The following is a 27,552-nucleotide window of genomic DNA, read 5'->3' as shown; positions in this document are numbered from 1 at the left end:
ATATGGAATTTAGAAAGATGGTAACGACAACCCTATATGCAAAACAGAAAAAGAGACACAGAAGTACAGAACAGACTTTTGAACTCTGTGGGAGAAGGTGAGGGTGGGATGTTTCGAAAGAACACCATGTATATTGTCTATGGTGAAACAGATCACCAGCCCAGGTGGGATGCATGAGACAAGTGCTCGGGCCTGGTGCACTGGGAAGACCCAGAGGAATCGGGTGGAGAGGGAGGTGGGAGGGGGGATCGGGATGGGGAATACGTGTAAATCTATGGCTGATTCATATCAATGTATGACAAAACCCACTGAAAAAATAAATAAATAAATTTTAAAAAAATTAAGTAGTAATTTTTTAAAAAGTCAAAAAGAGGGACTATTGAAGAAATGAAAACTTGATATTTTTAGTACCTCTCATGGCATTTTTTCCTGCTTTTCAAATGAGGGACTCCACAAATTACATAGCTGGTGCTGTTGGTGAGTAGTGACATTAAATGAGGGAACGACCTCAAATTTTTAGGAAATAGATCTAGGAGGTCTTTATTTCCCTATGACTGAAGACAACTGGCTCCTTTGGGGTTTTGAATATCTTTTTTATTTCTCTCACGTCCCACAACCAGTTAAAAAAAAAAAAAGATACAATCAAAGCAGGTAAAAGGATCCAATTTTTAAAAATCAGAGTACAAAGAGGACCACAGCCCTGCCCAGGTCTAACTTACATATTTACATTTATGGAGAGGTGTGTGGTGTGGGTGTGGCTGCAGAAGCACGTTTAAAAGGCAGTATTACAAAATATACAAAGGTCGTCTTTCTTAGTAGAACCTGGCCTAGTTTCCAAATGAGAGCGCTACATAACACCAATCACAGTACTACTTACTATGTAACTTGCGAAAAATGCTGTACAGTTGCAAGAGTATAAATATAGAGTATAAATGGCTCTGTTTTGGAATCTGTATCTATACAAGGAAGGTCAGGGAAGACTCAGTTCGGTATCCCAACCTGCTAAAGTGATTGAGAAGCTAGGATAGGGACGGACAGGGTCTGGGAGCATGGCTGCATTGATCCCATTTCCCAGGCTTGGTTGAAGCTCACTCTCCAGGGAGAACTAGGTGTGTTGAGGGTAAGAAGCAATGGCAAGAGGAGGTGTAAATAATAATACAACAGGGGCTCTCGAAGGCACAGAGAAGGCATCTGGGCCAAGAAGGAGCACACTTCTTGGATCCACAGACCAACTGTCACTTGATGATCACGGTTCTGTGGGCAGTCCAGCCATGCCCTGGTTTCTACCCTCAATGAAAAATTTGGAGCTTTGCAGACGTGGAGAGAGGGCAGATGAACCAAAGTTCATTTATGGATGGGACTATGGGAGAATGTCTGGAAAGAGGTTCTGGCTTTGAGGGATGGATGGGTGGGTGGAAGTATGGACGGAAGCTGACCACTGAAAGCTGACCCAGATAGTCATTTTGTACAGAGAGAGGTGTAGAGCTGTCCTACGCTCAGGTGCTTTATGCTTCAGGGGGCAGAGTGGAGGGGACTCGGAACCGGCATATCTTACTCCAGAAGACTCAGCAGGGGTGATTTTTATCAGCACTAGGCTTTAGCCAGGACATATGCTGATTTGGTTTTTAAATTAGCTGGGTTAAGAAGCACCCAAGGCTCTTGTGGCAGAGATGAACCATCTCCCTCAAATGTTCCTCAAATTCCCTCAAATTCCCAGCACTCATCCTCCACCTGAGAGCTCAGGGCCAGGACTGCTCTTATGAAAACCCTGCCAGGGGATGTGAGGAGCCCTGAGAAGGGGAAAAGGCCACACCGACGTATTCTCCAAATCCCAGGCAATTACACCATTTCCCCTGGATTGGGCTGCCCTTGGACTGTAAGGGAGCGGCTACTCTTGGTTGAAGCCAGTCTTTGGTAAAAGAGAGAAGCCTGAGCTGGATCATAATAAAGAAAGGTGTACTGAATATGCACCTCTGAGAACCTGCTTTAAATTCCTCCCTTGGGGCTTTTCCTTTGGAAGAGGATGGTCAGGGGAGAAAAAAGGCTTATTGACCAACCCAGCTGTGTGCTGGGGCAACTGTGATCATCTCTCTGGCCGGGTTTCACTAATGCTCTTTCAGTGTTGTTTTGCCCCTTCCCGAGCCTCGAAGGCCCAGGGAGCATGGGGCTGGGATGGAACTACTGTGTGGGCTTGATACACTGGGCCAAGGGAATGAGAGCTGGGATGGATGTCATTTCTCAGTGGGGAAGGAATTCCCCTGAAATGGAGGAAGAGCCAGGAGGGAGGGAGAGCGTGTGGACTATGGGGCCCTCCTCCCGCCTCCGGGCAGCCCCTACCTACAAGGCTGTGACGCTGGAAATGGTTTTGGTGCCTGAGGCATCCACCTCAGACTTGGTGACCCCATCCCAGGCCTCTTTGTCCATGGCCAAGTTATCGAATGCCTCAGGGGCCTTGACGGGCTCGTCCTTCACCTCCTCCAGGTCTTCGCAGCACTTGCTGCAGCGGCAGCACTGGCAGCAGCCACACAGCTCACAGCAGATGCGGCAGCAGCAGCAGCAGCGCCTCTGGAAGCAGCTGGTGAGGGAGGAGATGAGCTTGTCCCAGGGCTCCAGGGAGCGCATCCACACGGGCAGGAAGGCCCAGCTTCGGAGCTTCTGGGGCAAGGCGCCAGGGCAGAAGGACTGCAGGATCTTGAGGACCAGCACCAGTAAGATCACAAGGACGCTGGGCGAAGCCACGCCCACCAGCACCGGCCAGCCAATCAGGGAGAGGCCAAACACCGCCAGAGGGATCAGGAAGAAGAAGACGACCAAGTAGACGATGGCGAACCAGCGGTACTTAGCTGAGATGCTGCCCAGCCGTTTGGCCAGGAAGATGGGCAGGCGAGTGAACGGGATTGGGTACCACAGAATGATGCCTGAGATGTTGAAGAAAAAGTGGCACAGGGCAATCTGAAAAGCAAGAGGTTGGAGAGGTGAACCGGTCTGCCGCACGGCGGCATCGGAGAGAAGAGAGCGTCATCTAGAAGTGGAGTCATGGGTCTTCCTCACCTTTGTACTCAGCCCAGAGTCGGAGGGATTACATTAGCTGGGGGCCTAATACGTTTCTTCGTGAGTGTTGCGGAGAGGCCGTGGGGACGGGGGACGGGCAAGGTTGGGAGAGGGGAAGGCAAGGGAAGTGACCACCTGAAACACAGGTCATTAGTTTATAGGGCCTGGAGTCCATTAGGCCAAATCTAACAATGAACTTTGAGAAATTGAAGCACTATGAGGTTAAGTGATTTTCCTCAAGTCACACAGATGGGAGATGGGATTCAAACCCAGATAGCCTGGCTCCAGGGGCCACACACTTTGTACTTTCCTATGTGTTCCCATCAGGCTCGGAGCATGATGTTAGGGGCTTTGGACCAGCCCTATCCGATACATTAGTCACTATCCACTGAGATGTGGCATAAGTGTAAAATATCTACTGGATTTCCAAGACAGTCCAAAAAAGTTGTAAATGACTTTCCTGGTAGTCCAGTGGTTAAGAATCCACCGGCCAATGCAGCAGACATGAGTTCGATCCCTGGTCCAGGAAGATTCCACATGCTATGGAGCAACTAAGCAAGCCTGTGCACAACAATTACTGAGGCTGTGCTCTAGAGCCCATGCTCCACAAGGGAAGCTACCACAACGGGAAGCCCACTCAAGGCAACAAAGATAGCTCCCACTCACTGCAACTAGATAAAGCCCATGTGCAGCAACAAAGACCCAGTGCAGCCAAAAGCAAATTAATAAATGGATTAATAAATTCATTTTAATAAAGGAATATAAAATATTTTTAATATCAGTTATAGGTTGAAATGATAATGGTTCAATCAAACACATTTAAAATTAATCTCCCTGTTCCTTTTTGACTCCTAAAACTGTGGTACTAAAAGTTTCAGATTTCATGAGTGATTCACATATTCTATATTCATTCTATACTTCTATTCACAGCATGGCTTTAGAGAGAGCCTCATCAGATCTTTAAAATAATCCTAGTGAGCTAGAGATTATGGTTCCCATTTTTCAGATGAGGGAATTGATGCTCAAAGGTTAGGTCACCTGTCTAAGGGCACTGGGTGTGTAAATGGGGGACAGTGATTCAGACATCAAAGGTCATCTTGCCCAAGGTCATCTAGCTGATCCAGGCAAGGCAGATCTTCCTGATTCTTCTCAACGCAAGGCTTAGGACACAAGTGACCTCTCATTGTTCAGGCAGACTTTGCCAAGAGGAGGGCAAGGAGACAGGAAGTGGTATCTATGTTTCTGGAATACCATTTCCTCCTCCAGCAAAACAGCCACCTCACCTTTGTTTAAACAACCTCTGGTGACAGGAGCCTGACTACCACTCTAGGGATCAGGTGCCTTTGGTTGTTCTCAAATCTGTCTCCCTGAGGTATCTCCACCTCACAGTTTTGGACACAACAGAGAAAAGCTTGACTTGGTTTCTTGTTTAGAAACCATGTGCTTACAAGACCATGGATGGGTTTGGATCCCTCCCAGAGCCCCTGTCCCGTGAAGCATTTCCTTACCTGGAGTGAGCTCTTCAAAGTATTGCCTGGGCTGGCTAAGGCGGCCAAGATGGCGGTGGTGGTGGTGCCGATGTTGGCACCTAGCGTTAGTGGATATGCTCTTTCAACGGATATCACACCGATGCCTGGGGGGATGAAAATACAAAGCCCGTGACATCAGCCCCAGAGGATGGCAGGAGATGGTAATGAAAGACAGAAGGAGACCCGGGGGAGAAACTCACCGATCAGTGGGGTCATAGCAGACGTGAACACAGAGCTGCTCTGAACGATGAAGGTCATACCTGCCCCCACAAGGATGGCCAGGTAGCCAGTCACCCAGCCAAAGGGGTAAGGGAAATCTGGAAGACAGAGGATAAGAGATGCATCACAATCCTTCTGGAGGAGGCATGGGTTGGGAGGCCCAGCTGGCATCTCCCTAGGGCCCAGGCAACACAACTGGGCCAGAGGTTTAGGTTGTGTAAACTCCTCTCCATACCCACACAGAAGTCAGAAGCTGCAAATTGGATTTTTTAGCATTCTTTCACCTTGCATATTCGAGTGGTGGAAGCAATGATGTGTTGCCAAGACAAAATCACATATTCACTGGAGTTTCGAATGCTGAACCCATCTGTTATGCATGGAATGTCTGTGTCATTTCCCCCACCCCGAATCCATGTGTTAAAACCCTAATCCCTAATGTGATTGTATTGGGAAGTGAGGCCTTTGAGAGATGGCTAGGTCATGAGGTTGGAGTCCTCAGGAGTGGATTAGTGCCCTTTTAGAAGGGAGAGCTTGTCCACCTGAGGACATGGTGAAAAGACAGCCATCTGTAAACCAGAAAGTGGGTTCTCACCAGAACCCAACTGTGCTGGCACCCTGACCTTAGACCTCCCAGTCTCCAAGACTGTGTGAAACAAATTTCTGTTGTTTAAACCATCCAGTCTATGAGAATTTGTTACAGTGGTTGGACCAAGATGTCACCCAAATAACAGCAAAGCACTCTGAGCATTGAGACTCTAGCTTTCCTGCTCTCTTGGTCTCCCAGTCCTGCATACCCTCCACTTTTGTTTCCACTTAAAGGGGCACTGAGGATGTGAAGCAGCTTGGAAGCCCCAGGAACCCTGTTCTTGGCACCACCAGTCCAGGACCATGCCCCGCATAGCAAAAAGCACCCAGAGAAGAGTCACTCAGCTCACCCTCACGACAACCTTGGGAGGTAGACATCCTCAGCCCCATTTCACAGGCAGAGTTCATGGGGTATGTTTTCATTGGCCAGGATGCCATTCTCAGCAATAGAGTCTCACTGGCTATTTCAAAACGCTGATGTATTTATCCAGAACCACATGTTCTTCCCAAGAGCTGAAGGGAAGTAAGGGTCACAGTAGACTTCTGCTACCCTTTATTACCTAAGGGATTCTCATGGACTCAGTAAGTCCTGGGCAAACAGGGAACCTGGCAGGAAGGAAGGCCTAATTCACAGCAATTTGAACTTAAGCTAGCTCTTTCTCCAGACCTTGCAAACAAGTGCTTCCCAGGCTCCACTCAAAACACTAAGGAGGATTTCGAGGGCAAGTGGCATTGTAACTTTCACAGCTTCTCAAGCCAAGACAGAAACTCCATGTGGAGGCTGTTGCTAGAAGAGAATCAACAGGAGCTCCCCTCTAGGGGAGGGGCACAGTGACACCACCCCTAGAAGGTCCAGAATGAGAGGCGGCAAGCTTACCAGTGTTGATTGTCTTCTTGATGACAGTAGCCACCTGCCCCCTGAGCACAGAGCCCAAGAGCTTGACGATTAGGATCAGGCAGGTACAGAGGATCAGCAGGGAGGTTACCAGCAGGATGGTGCCAACAATAGCATCTGAGAGGTTCAAATTCACGAAGATGTGCCGGCCTGGAGAGACCATAGACAGCCCTTGTTAGGAGGGCATGGAGCCTCTGGCGGCCACAGATTGTTATTGATTCCCCAACATCCTTCTCTCTCAAAGGAACAGAATCTTGGTTGTCAGCTTGACACAGGGCAGCCCAGAATTAAGACCACTCTTTCAAGCTTCCCTTGCAGCTAAGTATAACCCTGAGGTTATGTTTAGGCCAATGGGATCTCATGAGGGTGAAGATGTAGTAAAATTCAGGGGCAGACTCAGGCTTCCAGCTCCATTCTTCTGCCTCTAAATCCCATTCCGTGTTTTACTCATGATAATGAGGATACCTACAAGTATTCAAGGAGCAAGTTGGGGCAGGAAGGGAAAATCAGAGTGGTAGCAATTGTTAATTATAAAACTGCTTGTGTTTTTTTCTTTTTTTAAATCCCTGTGTGTCCCCATGTTGATTCCAGAAAAAACATAGTTATTTTATTGGATGTACAGCAGCTACAATAGAAGAGGTGATACATTCACATGATTCTGTGAGGTAAACCACAACTGGAGTAGTAAGGTATATGGCTCAGAATTAATGTGGGGATGGATGGAGAGGAGGAGATGCAGAGATATGCAAATGGGCAGATAAGGAATAAATAATTAGAAGAAATAGCATCAGGGCCATAAAAGAGTCCAGAGGCAACAGTATAGTTTCTTAAAGAAATGGAGCATCACTGTTCCAATTGGAGCCGTCAGCTCACCGCTTTCTTCAGTGCTATAGCCCCAGTGCCTCAAACGGGGCCTACTGTACAACAGGGACTCCTGACTCAAGGGTGATGGTATCTGCTGTGTATATGCCCCACACCACCTTCAAATCAGTCTGTCATCTCCCTACAGTTACTGCCAAAGAAATACCAATGCCCATGGAGAGAGTGCTTTGGAATCTGTTGATGAGTTCTGAATTGGTCTGAAATGGCCAGAAGAACTGAGTTCCAGGTCCTAGCTCTTCCCCTTACAGGGGGACCTTTAGCCTGCCCCCCGGTCCCCAAGCCTTAGTTTCTTCTGCCGTGAAAGCTCACAGCTCACTGTCCCATGTAGGATTGGTGTTCAGTGACTCTCACTGCCCTTCTTTGCCTCACTCACTGGGGCTCCACACAGATAGGAAATCACCATCACCCCAGACAGCCTGTCCCAATGGCTGATGCTCTGTGAGTTCCACTCACACTTGGCAATGTTCTCCTTGTAGGTCACGTTCTTGATGGTCCAGGTGTACAAACCATCCGTCCAACAGAGGGAAGGGGAGGTGCAGTTCTCAGGCGAGGGGACGGTGACATTTCTCTCAGTCTGAGTGGCAAACATGAGAAATACTATGCATCGTCTACAACCCTCTGGTTGGGGAATGGAGGGAAATTTGGGGCATCAGAGAAACTCCTTAAGTGTGGTACACTGCTTTCACAAATCCCTCTATAAATGGAAGCAAGGTGGCAGCCAGAGATAGGCCAGGAGACATGAACATAATTAGCCAGCAATAACGTGTCCATGATGTGGGCTGGTCCTGTCTGTCCTACAGCATGTTTGTCCATCTAGAATTCAAGGACTTAAGGATTCTCACTGTCTAGATTTGACTTTTCAGGAATCCTTGATTTTTCTTTCTCCCGTCCTTTTATATGCCCAATCTGAAGGCAAAATCTTACTTTATCCAGTACAGACAAAAGGGCTAACTCAGCCAGCAATATTCTGAGAAACTTACCATGTTAGTAAAAGTTTTGCACCAAATCTTGATCAAACTTTTGTTTTGGACCGACTTATCATTCATTGCAATTTGGTTGAGAATACTTTTATCCAGCTGAGGAAAACAATGGACAGAAGAGAGTTAGCCCATTGTCAAAACCGCTGTGGGACAGATGTTAAGCTGTTAGGAGGGGCTCTGAGGATGTGAACCAGATTGCAGCGGTGAGCTGGGACTCACCCTATCTGCACTCTCAGGGTGGAGCATAGCACCTTGATGTCAGTGAGTGCTCAATAAATGAAGGACTGGTATGAACAATGGACGTGTATCTAGGAAGCATGCAGTAGAATATTCATTGGATAATCAAATAAGAGAAAAAAAAAATGAAGGTAAGAGTGAACGAGCAAGGTCCAAGCTGGCCCCTTCTCCAAGGCAACATCTACAAAGCCTTCTTCCATTTATTTCAACAATATGGACAGACCCTGGTGAGCAGAGGGATAAGATGTGAGGAAAGGCAGTAAACTCTTTTCTCTGGCTGTGAGTAGGATGTGACTTTAATCAGTGAGCCCAGGGGTGCCAAGGTCAAAGGTGGGAACGAATTGTCCAATGCAGAGTCTTTGATTCTCGAGAAGTGCTCACTACCACCCACCACTCCCACGCAGATGATCCAAGTGTGCTAAAGTCACAGAGATAATAAATACCAATTTCTCCAGGAGAAGTGGATGGCAGAGGATGAGATGGTTAGATAGCATCACCAACTCAACAAACATGAATTTGAGCAAACTCCAGGAGATAGTGAAGGACAGGGAAGCCTGGTGTGCTGCAGTCCATGGAGTCACAAAGTCTGACACGACTGAACAACTGAACAAAACTCTATCCCATCTGGTGTTCCTGAAGTTCTGCCTCCCTTGGTTTTTTTCAGTGGCAGCTAAAGGGCAGTGATTACAGACCCTCATCCATCTCTTCCATCCCTTTTCCCTCTATGCAGGAAGCCAGGTTACCTGGATAATGAGCTTTGTGAAGGGATCTGTGATAACTTTCAGAAGTTCTGGGGCTTCCTCTCCATTCTTGAAGTGGAAGCTCTCCACTACGAAGTTGGTCAGGCGCTCCAGGTAACCGGTGGCGGCCTCCAGAGGCAAGAGCACCAGCACGGAGAGCCAGTTGAAGAAGTCGTGGACGGTGGCCCCCGCAAAGGCCCTGCAGGAGAACCCCACCCCGAGACAGATCGGTCATCGAGTGGCTGGGTACCACCTAGGCAGGTCATCACTTGCAGGTGACTTACAGGTCGTCACTGACAGGTGTCACCTACCTATATGTATATAGGTATGCAATATCACTTTTCTTCTTACAGCAATCCCCAAAGTGAGTGGTATTAATACTACCCCCTGCCCCCGCCATTCATCAGATGGAGAAACTGAGGACCAGCAAACACAGGAATTGAAGATCACTGCATAGTGCTGGGCCCAGGAATCTCATCTCCTACTGCCTTGCAGTGCCTTTCCTACCAGATCAGACAGTGGACAGTTTGCTCTGCGTGGTGGAAGGGAACTATCAATAGAGGTTATTTTGGCTGCAGTTATTAATGCAGCAAGTGGCTGTTTGAAAAAACTTCATCAAGATTGCTTCTGAATTGTGCATACTGAACACAATCTTCCTTTATAAATTTGCAATTTGTTTGCAAGTACAAATTTTTACTTATGCTTCCGGCAGAGGGTGATTTAAGACATTTTCATACACTGCTGACTCAAAGTGTTACAAATATTTCTTTGTAGTTTGGAAAACTGTTAAAAAGCCTTATAGGTGTTTGATATAGTTGTTGTTGTTTCAGGAATCTATCGAGGAAAAAATTATCAGAAAAGAATAATACACATCTCCAAAGATGTTATTGAAAGCAATCTATTTAAATTATCTCCAAAAGGGGTGAGCTAGATCAATTATAGTCCATGTGTAAAAACTTTCATGTTTATACATCCAGAGGTAAAAATCAGTGTAACAGTGAAAAGAACCCAGAATTTCCAATAAGAAAACCTGGATCGAGTCCCAGCTATACTCCTCAGCGAAGTTACTTAACCTATTTGTGCTTCTATATTAATAAAATGGTGCATAGAAAAGTCTACTCAGTTTCTTAAGATCAAATTAGCAAACACCCTGGGTGATAGGTATTATAATATAGACCTCAGAACATTTTATCATGGACCAGGAGTTCAGCTATCGTTGACAGAAAATGAACGGCTCTGAGGACATCTGGTGCCTGCCAGTTCACCCATGGACGAGGCATGGTGTTTGCTGACCACCCCCAGCAGCCTGTTTAATGTCATCTGTCTGATGTGACAGTTGCAGTATAGTTGGTGTACAATATTATATAAGCTACAGGTGTTCAATACGGTGACTCACAATTTTAAAAGGTTTTATTCCATTTATTAGAAAATATTGGCTCTATGTCCTGTAGTGTATTTTATACCTAATAGTTTGTACCTCTTACTTCCCTACTTCTATCTTGCTCATCCCCCTTTTGTTTCCTGGATGGTAACCACTAGTTTGTTCCCCAATCTGCAAGTCTGCTTCTTTCTTGTTTTATTTATTAGTTTGCTGTATTTTTTAGATTCTAGATATCAGTGATAGCATACAATTTTTGTCTTTCCCCGTATGACTTATTTCAGACACTTAGGTTGCTTCCATATCCTGGCAATTCTAAATAATGCTGCTGTGATCATTGGGGATGCATTGTACCTTTGCAAATTGGTGTTTTTGGCTGTGTTGGATGGGGACTGTTTCACTATTTTAATAAGCTCTGGAAAAACCCATAACCAGTCAGAAGAGAGGCTGGGCATTGTGTTTAATGGACGCTTTAGGAAGTCAGAATTATTTCCAAGTGAGATAGTAAATGCTATTCTAACTGGCCTTGTTTTAACTATGCCACAGGTCAAGCTTCTAGCTAAAACTTGTAGTCAGGCAGCCCTGACTAGGTGCCAGGCACCTTGCTAAGTATTTATCTATATGATTGTGTTAATTTCTTTAGGCAACATGGAGGTTGATAGATACTGTTATCCAAGCTCTGCAGATCAGGGAGCTGAGTAACCACCTGATAAGTATGTGATCTGAGCCTCCAGCCCTACTCCACTGTAGCTACTTCTAAGAGGTCCAGGGATAACAAACATACTCTCCTAACAACAGTTAGGAAAACTCGACCAACCCCTATATGGGCCTGGTGGTGGCCAAGGCTGACCGAGGTGGCCAAGCCTCCTACCTTCTGAACTCTTTCCGATCTCCTGCTTGCATGAGCGCCACGAGGGTGTTGGTAATTGAAGTCCCGATGTTGGCCCCCATGACAATGGGGATGGCAGCACGCACGGGCAGCACTGAAGGGTGGAAAAGAGGAAGCTAGCAAGTTAGTAAAGTTGAGGAAGGCATCTTGGCTGTGTTCCCGATGTGGCCCAAGGCAAACTGACCTCATTCAAGCTGGTAATTCCCTAAAGCACTAGGTTTTAATCTCTGTAGGGTCTGACCTCACTGTGAATCTGAAAAAAATTTGGGTATCTCACTATAGAAATAGGCACATATGCCAAAAAAGATTAAAATAAAAAATTTCAGCACTTAATTGCAGGGAATTCAGAGACTACATAAAACTCTCCTGTTTAAAAGTTTCAGTTTAAAAGTTCCATTTTAAATCCCTCTGTCCCCCCATTCCAGATGGCAGGGTAGCTTAAGGAAGACCAGGAAACAATGTATAAGGACTTGTGTATTTATTATGGAAAATTTATGGCAATATCTTTTTCCCACAAAATTAATACATTGCCATATGTTCTAATGTATAAAAGCTTAAAAGTACTTATATAAAAGTAAATGTTATAAAGGTATTAAGAATTATTAAAAAGTATAAGTTATACAAGTAGAAAAGTATTTTGCAGAAGCAATGAATATTTTTCTAATTTGGTCCTCAAAAAGTTGTTCTACTTAATTTTAGATAAAAATACTGGTTTGGGTTGAAAATTAACCAGTTCAAAGTGGCTCCCCTCAGAGGGTCTATCTCACCATATCCAGGGCAAACATTGAGTGGGTTCAGGTTTGTAGTGTCAGGTCCCCAAGCACAGATACCTCAAGGCCAACATGTGATGTGATTACATGAGGTTTTATTCTTAGCCCTGAGAGCAATGATGGACATGTTCTAAATTTATGTGGTTCAATATGGCAGCCATTAGCTACATGTGATCCTTTGAAATACAGCTCTTACAGCTCATCAGCTGAATTCAAGGTTAAATGAAACAGCCACATGTAGTTTAGTGGCTACTAGACTAGACAAAATAGTTCTAGAGAATTCAGAACTGAGCCTTCAAGTGTTGGGGCCAATTTAAGGCTTAGCCTTGGGAAGGGAAACAGGAGGATGCACACTGTCTAAGCAGAGCACATCATAACTGCACAAGTTAGGAAAGTAATGGCAACAAGCCTGGACATATTCAGAGTAAATCCCAGCCTCCCCAGCTGAACAGGGAAATGCCTGAAATGCGTCTGGGCCCTCAGGTTCCTGGACTCACATGAGGAGGCCACCATGCTGACGACAATGGACGTGGAGGTGCTGGAACTCTGCACCAGGACCGTCACCAGAACCCCAATCACCATCCCCGCCAATGGGTTGGACATGATGGAGTTGTTGTTGAAGAATTTCCCGGCTACCTTTCCTGAAAAACAAACCCATAGCCATGTGATGGGTGTTAGGTGGGCGCTGAGCGACTTCAACCACGTTCATCAGCAAGCCCTCCTCTAGTCATCTTTGATCACGAATCTGGCCTCAGCTCTGTACTTCGTTTGATGAATGCCAGTGCATCTCTTGATGGCCTCATTCTGGTCAGGGATGTATTCCCAACTCACGAGATTTATCCATGTAGATCTTCTCGTTCTTCTCTATCCAACCCCTTCGATTCAAGCCCCTAGCCCCAGTCTATAACTGAACACTAGGAACATCACTTGAGAGTGTGCTCTGAGACCATCAATCCATCCCCCCAGTTAATGTTTAAAAGAAGACTGAGACTGGGGAGTGGAATGCCTTTGTCTGAGAGACAGCAAGGCCCCTTGCTGATGCTGTGTGGGATAGGGGCAGACCAGAGTGGCATTCAGCAAGTCAGTCTGTCCCTCACACTCCCCCAGCTCTCCTAGACCACAGAGATGAGTTCTCAAGAACAGAACCAAGGGATGCAGAAACCTACGGTCTTCCATGTCACCAGATCTCAGTTTGAATCCCACTAGGCCAATTACGGGCTGTGAAACTCAGTGCTGGGTACAACCTTCTAGAGCCTTGGCCCACTCCTCTGTAAGTGGGAAGGACTTTGGGAAGGAATGTTTAAGACAATGCCCCTACGTCAGTAGGCACTTCGAGGGCTGGCTCTTACTACTGTTGCCCATCGGGGATAGGCAGGTGACCAAGCATACAGTCATTTCACTTCTGGGTCCCCTCACCCCTCATTTCCATGCTCAGTCCTGGGAGGTGTTTAGGCAACTGCAGTGAAAGCAGATCCCCCAACAAGGGACCCCTGTCCTTCTCCAGCAAAGGACCAACTTTGAGTTTGAGTAGTTGCTTTAGACTAAGAACACTCTTAGTCAATGGTGCCCTGAGGTGTGGAGGCCCCAAGACAGCCAGAAACCCTCACATAAGCCTTTAGGTCAAACAGCTTCCTGTCCGGGGATCGCAGACAAACACAAGGAGCTGACCGCTTGCCCTTGGCATTGGCTCTGGCCTGGCCTAAGCCACTTCAGCCAGCCTATCATAACCCTCTCATGGGCATCGGTTTTCTCTTCTGTGAAATGGGGCATGACCTCAGATGATCTCAGCTGACTTCCATTCTAGAACACTCAGGTAGACTGCAACTGCATGGGGCTTGCTGAGTTGTGACTTTCTGAAATAAATTCACAGAAACCAAAACCCCTACCCTGGACCTTTGACGTCTTCCATCCATACCTCCAACCAGCTGGAAGGCGCTGCTCAGGACATCCAAGGAGCACACGAAGAAGTAGAGAAACACCAGAAGTAAAATAAATTTCCCAATCCCTTGGAAGACGCAGAGAATCTTCCCTTTGGTGTCTCTCTCTGGAGGAGGGGAAAAGGCATGGCTGAAACACTGAGAAGTTTGACAACGAGCTCAGACTCCCCCAACTCCCCTCCTAGCCAGGCAGCTACAGTCTTAAATCTAGCAAGACCGAGCAATGGGATGCATTCATGGCTGGCTGTAGTTTTCAAAGTAATTACCACTGGAGTCCATTCAGTTGAAACCTGTGGTGAAATGTGGTGAAAAGGATTGGGCTCTTGGGAGGAGGGGGTTGGTGAGGTCTGAGGCTCACAGGGGCAAGAGCAGTGTCACTGATGAGCCACTTAAGAGCACTTGACCCTGCTAAATGCAAGGTCAGAGATAAAGGCTTTTCTAAGCACCTTCAGAACCAGGCAGAATATTTTCAACAAAGTGGCTGCAAGGTAGCAATCACAGCCTCCATCTGGGGAGGGTCTGGACCCTCGTAGGTCCTGGAAGCCTACATCCTCGGCTGTCGTTTTCTCCACTCACTTTTTTTTTTTTTTTTCTCCACTCACTTTTAAAGTGGTTCTCACATCCCTCTTCTACCTGACCTGCAGACTGATCTTACTGCTTGGAACAGAAGTGCGGCATCTGCTTGCATCTCTGCTGTTTTGTCTATGTAGACTGCCTTCTATAATCTCTGATGCCCACATTGAGGTCTGGGGACCCCTCTTCCCCAACCCCCAGGTGTCTCAGAGATGGGGCCTCGTCCATTTCCTGCTGCACAGGATCTGGTCCGTTTATAACCTGGTTCATTTGTTGAATGAATGAATGAAAGGATCAAAGATCTCCCAGTCATCACAGGAGGCTTGACTCTTAAAGCCAGGACTGTTGCTTGAACAATTGAAGGGAAGATGACCCAAGGTGACACCGTAAAGTCGTGATCTCAGTCTCTTGCCAACGGACAGTCCCCTCCCGCCTGCCTCAGCTGCCCTCATTTACCTGACCACTTGATCCCCGTGTCCTTAAGCTCGGGCAGGTCCCAGGGGTCTTCCACCTCGGTGGGCTCCTCGATCAGTGCCGCAGTGGAATGAGACGGCGCAAGTTCTATCTTGGTGATAGGGGCACCGGTGTCATCTGCCCGGACAAGTAGAGAAGGCCATGAGGAATGAGGAACCAGGCCCGGGTCTCCTGGGGCCTTCCCAAGGGGGCCAGCCCAGGGCTGGAGGGGGGGCACTTACCTTTTTCAGTCTCCTTGCCTTTCTCAGGCTTGGCAGACTGCTCACCATCGGCCTTTACAGTGTATTTCTCCGAGGTAGGCTGGGCATTTTCCAACTCAGGCCAAGCAGCCATGGTCTGTGATAGGAAAACAGCTTAAAGAAGCAGCCGCTGAAAGGAAGCCCATTCAGTTTCCACAAGAAGAGACAGTGGTTGCAAAGATTCATGCTTGTATGTCCTATGTGTGGACCCTCAAGCACCGTATTTCATGCCCCTGGGGGCCTCCCTCCCTCACTCACCCAGGCTGTCACTAAACTAAACCACTGTTTCCTATGTTCCCATCCTAGCCTCAAATCCATACACCAGCTGAGCCTCTTCTGGTTGCTCTGTCTGTCTTGGTCTGTCGTGACTCTCTCCTTTAGTCAGAAAGGGAATACGAAGCCATTCATCTTCATCAACTCGTGGTCCCGCTAAGCCCTCACGATCATCCAATGTGCACCCCATCTGCTTCTCATGAAAGGACCAGCTCACCTGCAGATCTGCTACAGACCTCACCTACTGGACTTATGGTCTGTGTTCATGCTCGTATACACTCTACCTGCTTTACCTGCCGCTGGGTCCTCTATGAGAAGCACGATATAGTAGACCTGGTTCAAGGCCCACAGGTGCCCCTTATCCGTGGGTGTGTGTTTAGGGGAGTCCCTTTAGGCCTCTGAGCCATCTATTAAATGGAGACAATGCTTCCTGCTTTGTAGGATTATGAGATTAATGGTTATGTCCAGAAAGTAGAATTGCTCAGTCGTGTCCAACTCTTTGCTACCCCATGGACTGCAGCCTACCGGGCTCCTTTGTCCATGGGATTTTCCAGGCAATAGTACTGGAGTGGGCTGCCATTTCCTTCTCCAGGGAATCTTCCCTGGGTCTCCCACATTGTAGACAGACACTTTACCATCTGAGCCACCTGGGAAGTCCTATGTCCAGAAAGTGCCTGGTAAATAGTAGCAATGATTACTAGGGTATGCTGCCTGGATTAACAACCCTTTGTTGGAACCACATTCTTCCCAGCCTCTGATAGAGACTTCCTCACAACCCATTTTCTCAACAAGGCCTTTCTCAGCTCCGTGGAGAGGAAACCTGGCTCCCTACATCCAGGACATCGACTACTTGCACTTGTTGTCCTAACACACACGTCAGACAACGCAACCCAAAGGACTGGAATGAACAATTCACAGAAGAGGAAGTACAAGTGGTTCAAACACTTATTACAAAGTAAGAGTTCGGCTCCATTAACAACCCAAGATTGCAAAACATTGAGGTAAGTTTCAAGTATCACATTAGCAAAAAAATAAAAATTTAAGTATGACGTATGATTCTGGAGGCAATCCAGTGAAATGAGCATTGCCAAAGTTCTGGAAAGAAGTTGGTAAATGTCTAAACTCCACACATATTTCATACATCTCTGACCCAGTAATTTCACCCATAGGAATTAAAAATCTAGGGACATTTTTTTTTGTTTCTCTCAGAAAATCGAAAGTACTGCCTTGCTCTGATCACCTCTTTGGAGAGGGTTTCCCAGAACCTGGGTCTGTTTCCTTTCCCATTTTTCTTGAACAGAAATCATTACCGCCTGTCAGAATGTAACCTCTACCAAAAAGGGGGCCTTTGTCTTGCTGATAACTACATCCTCAAGGTCTACAGCTCTGCCTGGGACATTGATGAGGCCCAGTAAACACTGACGGAGGAATGTGATGCAAACCAAAATGCACTCTTACTTACAGGCTGAAAAATAAAACCCGGGAAACTAATGTATTAACTATGGTTCATCCACGCAGCAAAGAGCATGCCATTATAAAGAACCAGCAAAACAAACTAAATAGAAACTCAGGAAAATGCTCTAGATAAATTGTGAATAGAAGGCATATTTATGTCCCATTCACAGCATGATCACGAAAGGATCCAGAAATGTTCCATGAGGGACACAAGGGGTGGCAGGATTGTTTGCGATTTTTATTTTCTTCAGAGATGCAGCCCCATCCCCAAACTCACAGAAGTTAGGTGATTCAGGAGCACTTGTATGGTTCCTGTCACTCATACTGCTAAAGCCAGGAGGTGACAGAAGCTGATTCTGTGAGTTCCCATCATGAGAGGATTTCATGCATTTGTTTGGCCCAAGGAACTTTCCCTGTGTGACTACAGAGCATGGCACATACTTCTGTGATCAAAGCCAACATCCTGCCGTCACCGGCTTCCAGGAAGGCACAGACCAGCTCTTTCACTTCAGCTTCACGAGCACCCAGTGCCAGGCCTGGCACCTAGGCTTCGTGTGCTTTCCGAACAGGATGCTGGGACCTGCCTAGCCAGCAAGAGCCAATAGCTGTGCTCAACCTCACCACCGCCCATTCGGAGAAGTGTTGTTATTCTGCCATTATATGGCATCCAAGATGAAGAACCTGCTTTATAGAACAGGGAGCTCAGCGCAGTCTCTGTGGTGACCTGGGCGGGGGGGGGGGATGGGGTGGGGGAGGAGGTCCAAGACAGAGGGGACGTGTGTGTACAAATAGCAGATTCACTTGTTGTGCAGCAGAGGCGAACACAACATGGGAAAACATGTGCATGTGCATTTGTGCAAAGAGTCGTGTCCGACTCTTTGTGACCCCATGGATTGTAGCCTGCCAGGCTCCTCTGTCGATGGAATTGTCCAGGCAAAAATACTGGAGTCAGTTGCCATTTCCTCCTCCAGGGGATTTCTCAACCCAGGGATCGAACTCATATCTCCTGACTCTCCTGCACTGGCAGGCAGATTCTTTACTACTAAGCCATCAGGGAAGCTCCCAAAGCAATTATACCCAATTAAAAAAAGAAAAAGAAAAACTCAGCTACAGGGAGACCTGTGACTTGCCTAAGGCCCCCCACGGCAGAGCCTTGGACCCAGGTGAGATTCCGTCCAGGCCCCTGCAGTACAGCTGACCACCCTGGGTGGGGCAAAGCCCACTGCTTTCCAGGCCTGCTGACGGGGCGCCATCCGGGGTGTGCTGAGAGGCAGCTACAAGGCTGGGCCTGGGCAGGGGTAGTGGGGTGAAGCTGGGTGGCTGGGGAGGAGAGACCAAGGTTGACCTAGGAGAACTTCAACCTCAGCTCAAGGCTGCCACATCTGAAATGTGGGTTTGAAATGGCTCTGAGGTTAAAAAGAAAACACAGGGCTGGCTCTAGGCTAGGTATTATATAGCACAGAGGTTTTGAACCAAACCCCAGCTCTGCCCCAGATACACTGTGACTTTGAGCAAGTCACTGCTCTGTGCCTCCATTTCCCATACATAGGAATGTAGTTTATGTTTATAAACCACTGGGTTACTAGGCAGCTTCAATGACTTATTTTCTGTACAGTAATCTGTTCAATAAATTGATCCTCTTAACTCCTCTCATCAACTCTGTAAGGGGTTAGTGTGGTTCCCATTTTATAGATGAGAAAACCAGAGCACCCAGACAGATGAAGTCACTTGGCCCAAGGTCACAGACATGATTTGAGAGTTTCTTTGACTCCAGAGTCCACATGCTTGCCTCTCAATGACTAGATGGCCTGGAACTCTCCTAGAAGGAGTGAGTCATGCATTAATAACATCAAAAGTCATATCTATCTGATTAAAGGCCCAAATCTAGACAAACGGAAAAGATGCTTCCACACTCCAGTGGAAGTCAGCATCCCACTTTCTGCACACAGAATCCAGGCAGGGTGCCTTCTCCACCTGCCAGAGCGAGAGACTGTGAGTTCAATCCCTGGTCCAGGAAGATCCCACGTGCCTTAGAGCTACGAAGCCTGGGAGCCACGACTACTGAAGTCTGGGCACCTAGAACCCATGCTCTGCAACAAGACAAGCCACTGCAATGAAGCCTGCACACCGCACCTAGAGAGTAACGCCAGCTCGCCACAGCCAGAGAAAAGCCCACGCAGCAACAGAGACCCAACACGGCCAAAAATAAATAAATTAAAAAAAAAAAAAAGATTCCAGGGAGTCTCCCACAGTCTCCAAGCATCTCCCACCCCAGATATTTGTACAAAAGCACTTAGCCTGCATCCAAACTACCTATCTACACTGTTCACGGACCATTTACATCTGTCAGCATTTAGACGTCACCTTAACTTAAATCCAACTCATTTCCCCATCATTCCCAAAGTTCCCCTTGGTGGAGCTTTGCTGTTTATGTGACTCCTGTCATCATCAGCCGAGGATCTCCAAGTCATCTCTGACAGCTCCCAAACCCAGCCAGCACCAGGACCGTGCATTTTACCTGGGAGCAACTTGGTTCCTGGCGTCTGGTTCCTTGGGGCCACCTCCCCATGCTGAGCCTCTGTACCTCCTGCCTAGAGGGACACAGCAGCCTGTTGAACTGGTTTGGGCCCAGCCTCTCTCTACAGCTTAACTTACCCAAGACACAGCTGTGATCGTGTGTACTCATCTCTTTATGGCTTACTGCTCCCCAAATGATCCCTGGCCTTGGTCACACCAGCCTAAAACTGGGACCCTGAACCCTCTCCCCTGCTTCTGCCCAGGCATTCCCCCCAAATAGAAGACCCTCCCCCCACCTTTCTCTCTACCTCTTTAGGCGCAACCCAAGCCCTCTCTCCCTCCTCTGCCTGGGTTCCCCAGGCCTCTAGTCGTGCCCTTCTCTAAGCATGTGTCCTACCTATGTGACTCATCTGAAACTCCATCACACACCACCGTGGTATCTGTACTTGATTTCTGATAATAACAACTCCATTTTAAAGAGTGACAGGTGCCAGGAGCTCTGCCACTGCTTGACACACACACCACTCAAATCTTTAGGCAGAAAAGGCGTGAACACCGCGCTGCGCTGTGCTCAGGGGCTTCAGGCGTGTCCGATCTGCGATCCTACGGGCTGTAGCCCCCAGTCTCCTCTGTCCTGGGACTCTCCAGGCAAGAATACCAGAGTGGGTTGCCATGCCCTCCTCCAGGGGATCTTCCTGATCCAGGGATCGACTGGGTCACCTGCTTTGCAGACGGATTCTTTACCACTGAGCCAAGGTACACATTTCATCAGGAACATTGTCATTTGCAAATGGGAAAACCCTGCGATTCCAAGACATCCCAGCAACTTTTTCAAAGTCACCCAGTAGGTGAGTGACGGAGCCAGTTTTTAAACACAGCTCTACCTGTCAGGGAGGTTGTGGCCCTGATCAAACATATCCTTGGTTGGGACAAAGACATATCTTCATGGAACACTACTTTAACACACATGTGGAGCAAGGGAATGTTAAATGACTTACATTATTACTGTTAAATGATGTACACTTGATTAACCCTATGAGGGATTATTGTGATGATCAAGTGTGGGGTGGTAGGTGCTAGACATCTCTGGATGGAGAAGTCAACATCCAGGGTTTACCTAAGGAACACCTTAGATCCACACTGATCATGACCAGGAAACAAGTCATCCCTGAATCTTATGATGAGTGCTTGCTCCTCATCACTATAGGCAGCCCATTTGGCCAAGATCTGTTGGATGGAGCAGCTGTCTCAAGAAGCTACAATCTGGATGTCATAGCAGCCTGGCTTGGGAAATTCTCATCAGCAGTAAGGTGTTATTATTTAAACTATTTCCAGTGACTAAATTTCTGACTGATCAGAATCATTTTCTTTAAGGGGTGTACAAAGTATCTAGCGAATTCAGAACCAGACACTTCCATGGTCCGAAATACAAGTAATTCACAATAATACAAGCAATGGAATAGGCAGACACTCATTTCCACTGAACTGGACAGAAGAGAGAGTAGCATATGACCCCAGGGATTCAACAAACTAGGGTGCCTTGAATCCTTCCTCTGTGTGAGGCCTGTGCTGGCTTCATTCCTCTCTGGGTCCTCATTTCTTATTAATCAGCATCACCGAGAAGCAAAGGCAACTTTCTAATGGAAGTCCCTACTCTTTTTTCCTAGAAATCTTGCTTCCCCTACTCTAAGATCAGCCATCTGTCCCTCGCCCAAATCCCCTTTCCAGACACATTCCTGATAAAGCATTTTCCTACATCCAGTTCAGTAGTCCTCCTTGTCCTTGGCTTCTGCATCTGCAGTTTCAGCCAACCAGGGATGGAAAACATTCAGGGCAAAAAATTATTCCAGGAAGTTCCAAAAAGCAAAAGCTGAATTTGAAGCACACAGGCAACTATTTCCCTAGCATTTACTTTGTCTTTACAACTATTTACATAGCATTTACACTGTTAGGTACTATAAACCCTCTATCTAGAGATGATTTAAAGTATATGGGAGGATCGCATTGGCTATATGCAATTACACTATTTTAAACATGAGACCCTGCAGATCTCAGGTTCTGTGCTAAGTCCTGGAACCAAACCCGGCAGACACCTGGGGACCACTGACTTCGCTGTCTGGTACACTCGTCTACTCCACCATCACTCACGGAGGGGTCACGGCGCTAGTCACTTGGAGTAAAGGAGAGAATGTGCAGGTCCACGTATCGAAGGTCCACTGCCCCCGGAGGGGCTGGCAGCCAGCACATCTGACCCAGCCCAGAGCATTCTGAAGTGACAGACAGCCCCTCCCTGTCCTCCCCACCCCACAGCTCAAGATGTTCTTCTCAGCACCTGGAAAGTGGGGAAATGCAGGCCACCAGGTACCCAACCATCGCCCTTGGCAGGGTGGCTACAGAGTCCCTACTCCCACTGCCTTCCCAGTCACCAAAGCCTCAGCGCTCTGAGCAGGCTGACCCTGCAGATTCCGAGTAAAGGGGGACTTGGAGCAAACGCAGCACGATTAGCCCTGAGACTAGGGAGCTGTTCAGTCTGCTGCCATCATAGTGCCTGGCAAACCGCCTGGAAAGAGAACCATCGGCAGGGGAGGGCTGCCTCTGCAGAGCCCTGCCACTTACTGTGTGAGACTCTGAGCCTCAGTTTCACCTTTTCCAAAATGATGGACAATGTGTCTCCCTCCCTAAAGAGCTGTTATTAGGCTAACTGATTAATGAGTGTAGTTGAGGCCCCGAGTAAACACTCAGCACTTTGTGAAATGAACTGCATCACAAACAACAAATAGACTCAACTCCACTTTGCCCCAGCCCATAAGTTCTTCATCTAGGTGCACAGCTGAGTGAACCCCGGTAAATATTTGTGTGGCCACTGAATTCAAAGGACATAAGAAAGAGGATCTAATGTTTGTTTTGTGATGCGAGAGTGTTCTATATGATTTGTGACCTCATTCAATCTTAGGATAAAGAGGTCTTCTATCCAGTTTACAAAGAAACTCAGGCCCAGAGAAATTAAGAGTCTCACAGCTTTCCAAAGATCATGCTAAGTTGCTTCAGTTGTGTCCAACTCTTTGCGACCCCATGGACTGTAGCACGCCAGGCTCTTCTGTCCTTGCGAGTCTCCAGACACAAATACTGGAGCGGGTTGCCGTGACCTCCTCCAGGGGTCCTTCCTGACCCAAGGATCAAACCTGCATTATGTCTCCTGCATTGGCAGGCAGGTACTTTACCACTAGCGCCACCTGGGAAGCCCAAGGATAGGGTTAAATATGAAGCCAGGACTGCTGGTTCCAAAGCTGGATGGCCTTTCCACAGAACTCCACCAAGTGTCAGGCGGAGGAAGAACTTAGATATCATCCAGGCCCCATCAGAGCAGTGAGGCACCTACCTCGGGTCCAGGCTCAGTGGGGCTCTGGAGGTGTCTGGGATAGCTAGCTGACTGACACCTCTGCAGGGTCGGTCTTACCTAGCCATTCAGACAGCTGGAAATGCCAGTCAAGATACTCTAAAGGTAGGCTGCTGACTCCACACAAAGGCTCAGGCATACTAAGGGGCCTGGATTCGGCGTATGTCCAAATTCAGGAGGCTCAGCTGAGCAGGAGAATAGGCAGTAAATGAGCCTGACAGAAGATGTAGACTGAACCTGAGGCCACTGCTCCCAGGGGTGTGGCAGACACCAGTGCCGATTCCCTTGGGAGGCACTTTGGCACTCAGAGGGGTCCCTAGAGCTTGTGGTCCCCTCCAAAGGCTTTCTCCCATCCCCCTCCCTCTGATTCAGCTGTTCCCTCTCCCCGCCTTCCCCCAGGGCTGTGCTCTCCTATACCTGCCAGAAGCAGAGAAGGATTAAGTCATCCCTTTGGGCGATTTGGTGCTAATACCCAGGAAAATGTTTTTTATTGCTCAGGCACAAGATTAGTGACTCTGACCACACTTCTGCTCCCTTGCCCCCACCCCAGGCTCCTCCCTGCAATTGAGCTGGATGTATTGATAACTCTTTTGGCTCAACTTCCTGCATCCACATGTGCATAGGATGCCAAGAGGAACTCTTGAGGGCCAAGGGGGAAACCAAAACAAACCTGCTCAGCCCTTCTAAGACCTGGGCAGTGGGGAAAGGTAAGGCAGCTGGCAGTCACCCAACCCCTACGCTTTGCATTGTCTGAGCCTCTCCAACCAGGGCCTGTTCTGGGCCACCTCCGCTCAGAACAGCAGTAGCTCAAGGCCATCTGAAGAAGTGGGGAGAGGAGGAAGGAGGCAAGGGGCATCGTCCTGCTGAGAGACCGAGGCACACAGGCGTTTTCCCACTGGGCTGTGACCTCCACAAGCGTAGGGGGGATGACCCCATTCCCCAGCGTGCCGGACAGTGTCTGCCAGCCAAATTCTTCCAGGGGGTTTTGTGCCAGGCACTGCAGTAAGCCCTGTTAACAGACTAATCTGTTTAGTCTTACAAGCACTTGATGTATTCCTGTCAATTTGCTTGAGGTGGCTCAGACAGTAAAGAATCTGCCTGCAATGTAGCAGACCCGGGCTCGATCCCTGGGTCGGGAAGATCCCCTGGAAAGGAAATGGCAACCCACTCCAGTAGTCTTGCCTGGAGAATTTCATGGACAGGGGAGCCTGGTGGGCTATAGTCCATGGGGTCACAAAGAGTTGGACACAACTGAGCGACTAACACTTGTTACCTTAGTATCAATGCGATCCCCCATTCTACAGGAAAGGAAACTGAGGCACAAAGAAATAAATCACTTCAAGTCACACCAAGCCTGTAGAGACAATTCAAACTTGAGTATTTTAACTTCAGTGGTCTCAATATACTTGAGATACATTTTCTTCTACTTTGAAAGAATGACCAAGAATTCAAAAATTCCCAAGAGAATGGCGGTTACTTTCCTTCAACTTCCTCTAAACATCGCAAAAATAAGCCCTGGAGGACAGAATGGTGAAGGTGTGAGAGACAAAAGCAGCTCACTTTTACCTGATGAATGGCTTTTAGGCTTTTGAAGGTATGAACTAATAGGATTTTAAAAAGACATTCACTATCACTTTAAACTATGACCCTTTTAACCAAACCACACCTGCCCTCATCTGCACTTCCAATTTGCAATTACTTTAAAATAAATCCTATAATTAACTTATAACCATATTATTTTTTCATTGTATGGGGGGGTTAAAAGAGCTAATTTATAAAAGAGAAACATCTTAAAATGCATTGTCATCTTTTTGCCGCCTTCTTTCTGCACACTTTTGCATCTTTAAAATTCACTAGAATTAATTCTGCTGGGATGTCCTGATTACTCCCTGCTGATACTGCCTTTCTGTTCCCAGGGTGGAGCTGGGGGGAGGGCAGGACAAAGGCAGGGTGGAAGGTGGCTAAGAATTGTTTATTCCAAATCACTGATCCTGAGAAGCTATTGTCTTCATTAATCTTCATCAATGAAATAGTTGGGTTGACTTAGGGTGGATTTTGGTGGGGTTAGTTTAACACTGAGCCTTTACAAAGCATGCCCTTCTAGCCACCAGTTCCCAAAGTTACAAAAATAGAGATCATTATCAGCTAACTGACTGGCAGGGGCTAGAGATTCAAACATGCTCAACAGTCTGAAATGATGGTCACTGCCATGAGGCACAACTTTTTTTAAGAATACCCAACACAGGAAAAAAAAAGAAAAAAAAAGTAATACCCAACACAGAACAGATTAGAGGCTTCCAGCCCAGGAGGAAAGTGGTATGGAGAAAAAGTCCAACAGGGCTGCGGCAAGCAGAGTTAACTCAGATCTCATGATGAACCCAAATAGGGAGGAAGAGAGGATTCTAAGTGATGCAATCCACAAGCTGCCTCCATGAAACCAAGTTTGAGAAAGCTGCCTCTTCACTAAGAGAATAGGAGAGACAACCTCAGTGCCAGCTACCCAGAGAATCTGAAGACTGAAATCACTCCATTCCACATGCCTTCCTCTTCCTGACCTGGAGATGTTTGATCTCCCCAACACAACGGCACCTTGCCCACATCTCCCTAGACCCCCACCCTGCTGCGTCTACCTCCAAAAACACTGGAAAACTGGGGACTCCGTTCTCCCAAGACAAGCAGAAGGCTGGGCCCTTTGCTGATGCCGCCTGCGCTGATGGGACTAGCAGACCAGGACTGTGCCTTGCAGTCCCTTTGGGTAAATAACCCTGCAACTGGAATAGCAGCATGTGGGGGTCACGCTGCAGGAGGCGCTGCGTCAGTGGACAGCCACCCAAACCTGGAACTTTTGCAGTGAAGACAGCAGAAAGGACAGACCTTGCTGTTTCCCTTCTGGGAAAGAGGGGGGAAAACTGAGGCCTTGGTGCTCACAGGGACCTGCCTCAGATCACACAGCTACTTAGTGACCAAAAAGATAGCCTAGCTGTCCTGATTCCTATGTGGTAGGAATCCCCCCACATCTTTAATTTTAGAATCCCCAAGTATGCTGTTACTAATAGGATAGTCACTGGAGTTGAAATAACAGCAACAGTAACGACATAAAGAAGAAAAAGAAAATTCTGAAAATGTGGAGAAAGTTCTTTTCCCCTCTTCTGTAGCCCAAAGTCAGCCAAGTTCCTTGAGAACAGGATCGAGGCAGATCTAAAAGAATTAGGTAAATTAAAAGTGAATTAAGTTTCTTTCAAGAGGCAGGAGGGAGGAAGAAGCGCCCAGACCCCAGCGGCGGTACTCACTGGCGCTCTCTCTGCAGGTAATGGACCGGAGCAGGCACCCAGGTAGAATGCGGCGCTCTGGTATATATAGGGAAGGTGTTGCGCAAAAAGGCCGGCGGCAGCTGCAGTCATCACGCCCCTCGCACATTCCAGGACCACCTGCTGCTGCCGCCGCGGGGGCACTGCCTACCTGCCGGTTTAATGAGGCCATCGTGACCTAGCCGGCTACTCCGAGGAAAGAGGCGGCCGGGCTTGGGAGCGAGATCTCAGACGGCGGCCCCCGCGCCGGGTAGGCAGGCAGCCCTTGCGCCCTGAGCCCCGCCTTGTCACCGGCCCCAAGATCCCAGCCAGGGCGACCTAGCGGAGCTCCTTGTCTTCCCCAGCTTTCTCCTCCCCAAGAACCTGAATCCTCTAGTTTAGCTGCTCTGAGACCAAAAATGTCAGTGACGTTGAGACTTAAGTAGAAGCCAACTGGAACCTCAGGGACAAATCCTTCCAAAACAAAGCCAGGATTGTTTGGTCTTAGGCTTGGAGATGCTTTCTGTCCTGGTAGCTTGGACAGTCACACACTTGGCCAGCTGGAGCCCTGGGTCTGCAACAGGCTGAGAAAATCGCAGGGCTGCTCACCACCAGATCCTCCCACCTGCCTGTCCCAGCTTGGGCAAAACTTGACCCTTCTGCTCTGCCCTGTATTCCTGGTATGGCCACATGTTTCTCCATCCTGGCTTTGAGAAGACCTGTCCCAGGGAGACCCCATCATGACGCTGATCGCAGTAACAGCCCAATTAAGTGTGGAGCAAACATTTCCCCCAGAAGGGCTTTCCTGGTCCCTCAGACCATAGAGCAAATGGTCTGACCACAATGCAGGAGACCTGGGTTCGATCCCTGAGTGGGGAAGATCCCCTGGAGGAGGAAATGGCAACCCATTCCAGTATCTTTTTTTTTTTTCATTTATTTTTATTTGTTGGAGGCTAATTACTTTCCATTCCAGTATTCTTCCCTGGAAAATCTCATGGCCAGAGGAGCCTGGCAGGCTACAGTCCATTGGGGCTGCAAAAAATTGGACACAACTGAGTGAGTAACACTTTCACTTCCTTGGGGAAAGAGCAAGCTCCCTTTCCAGTGGAGGTTGGAGAGGTTAGTGGACATAGGATCCCTTAGAGTTGCTGAGCTAGGATCAAGCTTGGGTTTCATTCCACTATTGAGGCCCTTTTCCTCTGTCAAATAGTCCTGGTTTTACAGCTGAGGAAAAGACTTAGCAAA

The 27,552-nt window shown here is 47.7% G+C and overlaps 1 protein-coding gene across 1 annotated transcript; it reads right to left on the bottom strand.

Annotated features, from left to right (window-relative positions):
• Positions 1–1,486: 1,486 nt before the first annotated feature.
• On the bottom strand, positions 1,487–26,573 carry LOC122673568 (sodium-dependent phosphate transport protein 2B-like). Its single transcript, XM_043871469.1, has 13 exons — positions 26,480–26,573; positions 15,361–15,475; positions 15,122–15,256; positions 14,071–14,199; positions 12,653–12,796; positions 11,368–11,479; positions 9,122–9,317; positions 8,142–8,237; positions 7,615–7,735; positions 6,262–6,429; positions 4,781–4,897; positions 4,560–4,684; positions 1,487–2,952 (listed from the first exon to the last, which is right to left on the bottom strand). Exons 1-13 carry the CDS (start codon positions 26,498–26,500, stop codon positions 2,338–2,340), a joined length of 2,094 nt encoding a protein of 697 aa, XP_043727404.1. The 5' UTR covers positions 26,501–26,573; the 3' UTR covers positions 1,487–2,337.
• Positions 26,574–27,552: the final 979 nt, after the last annotated feature.

Source organism: Cervus elaphus, chromosome 17 (assembly GCF_910594005.1).
Source record: "Cervus elaphus chromosome 17, mCerEla1.1, whole genome shotgun sequence".
Classification (NCBI taxonomy): Eukaryota; Metazoa; Chordata; class Mammalia; order Artiodactyla; family Cervidae; genus Cervus; species Cervus elaphus.
This window is presented reverse-complemented; position numbering and strand designations above follow the sequence as displayed.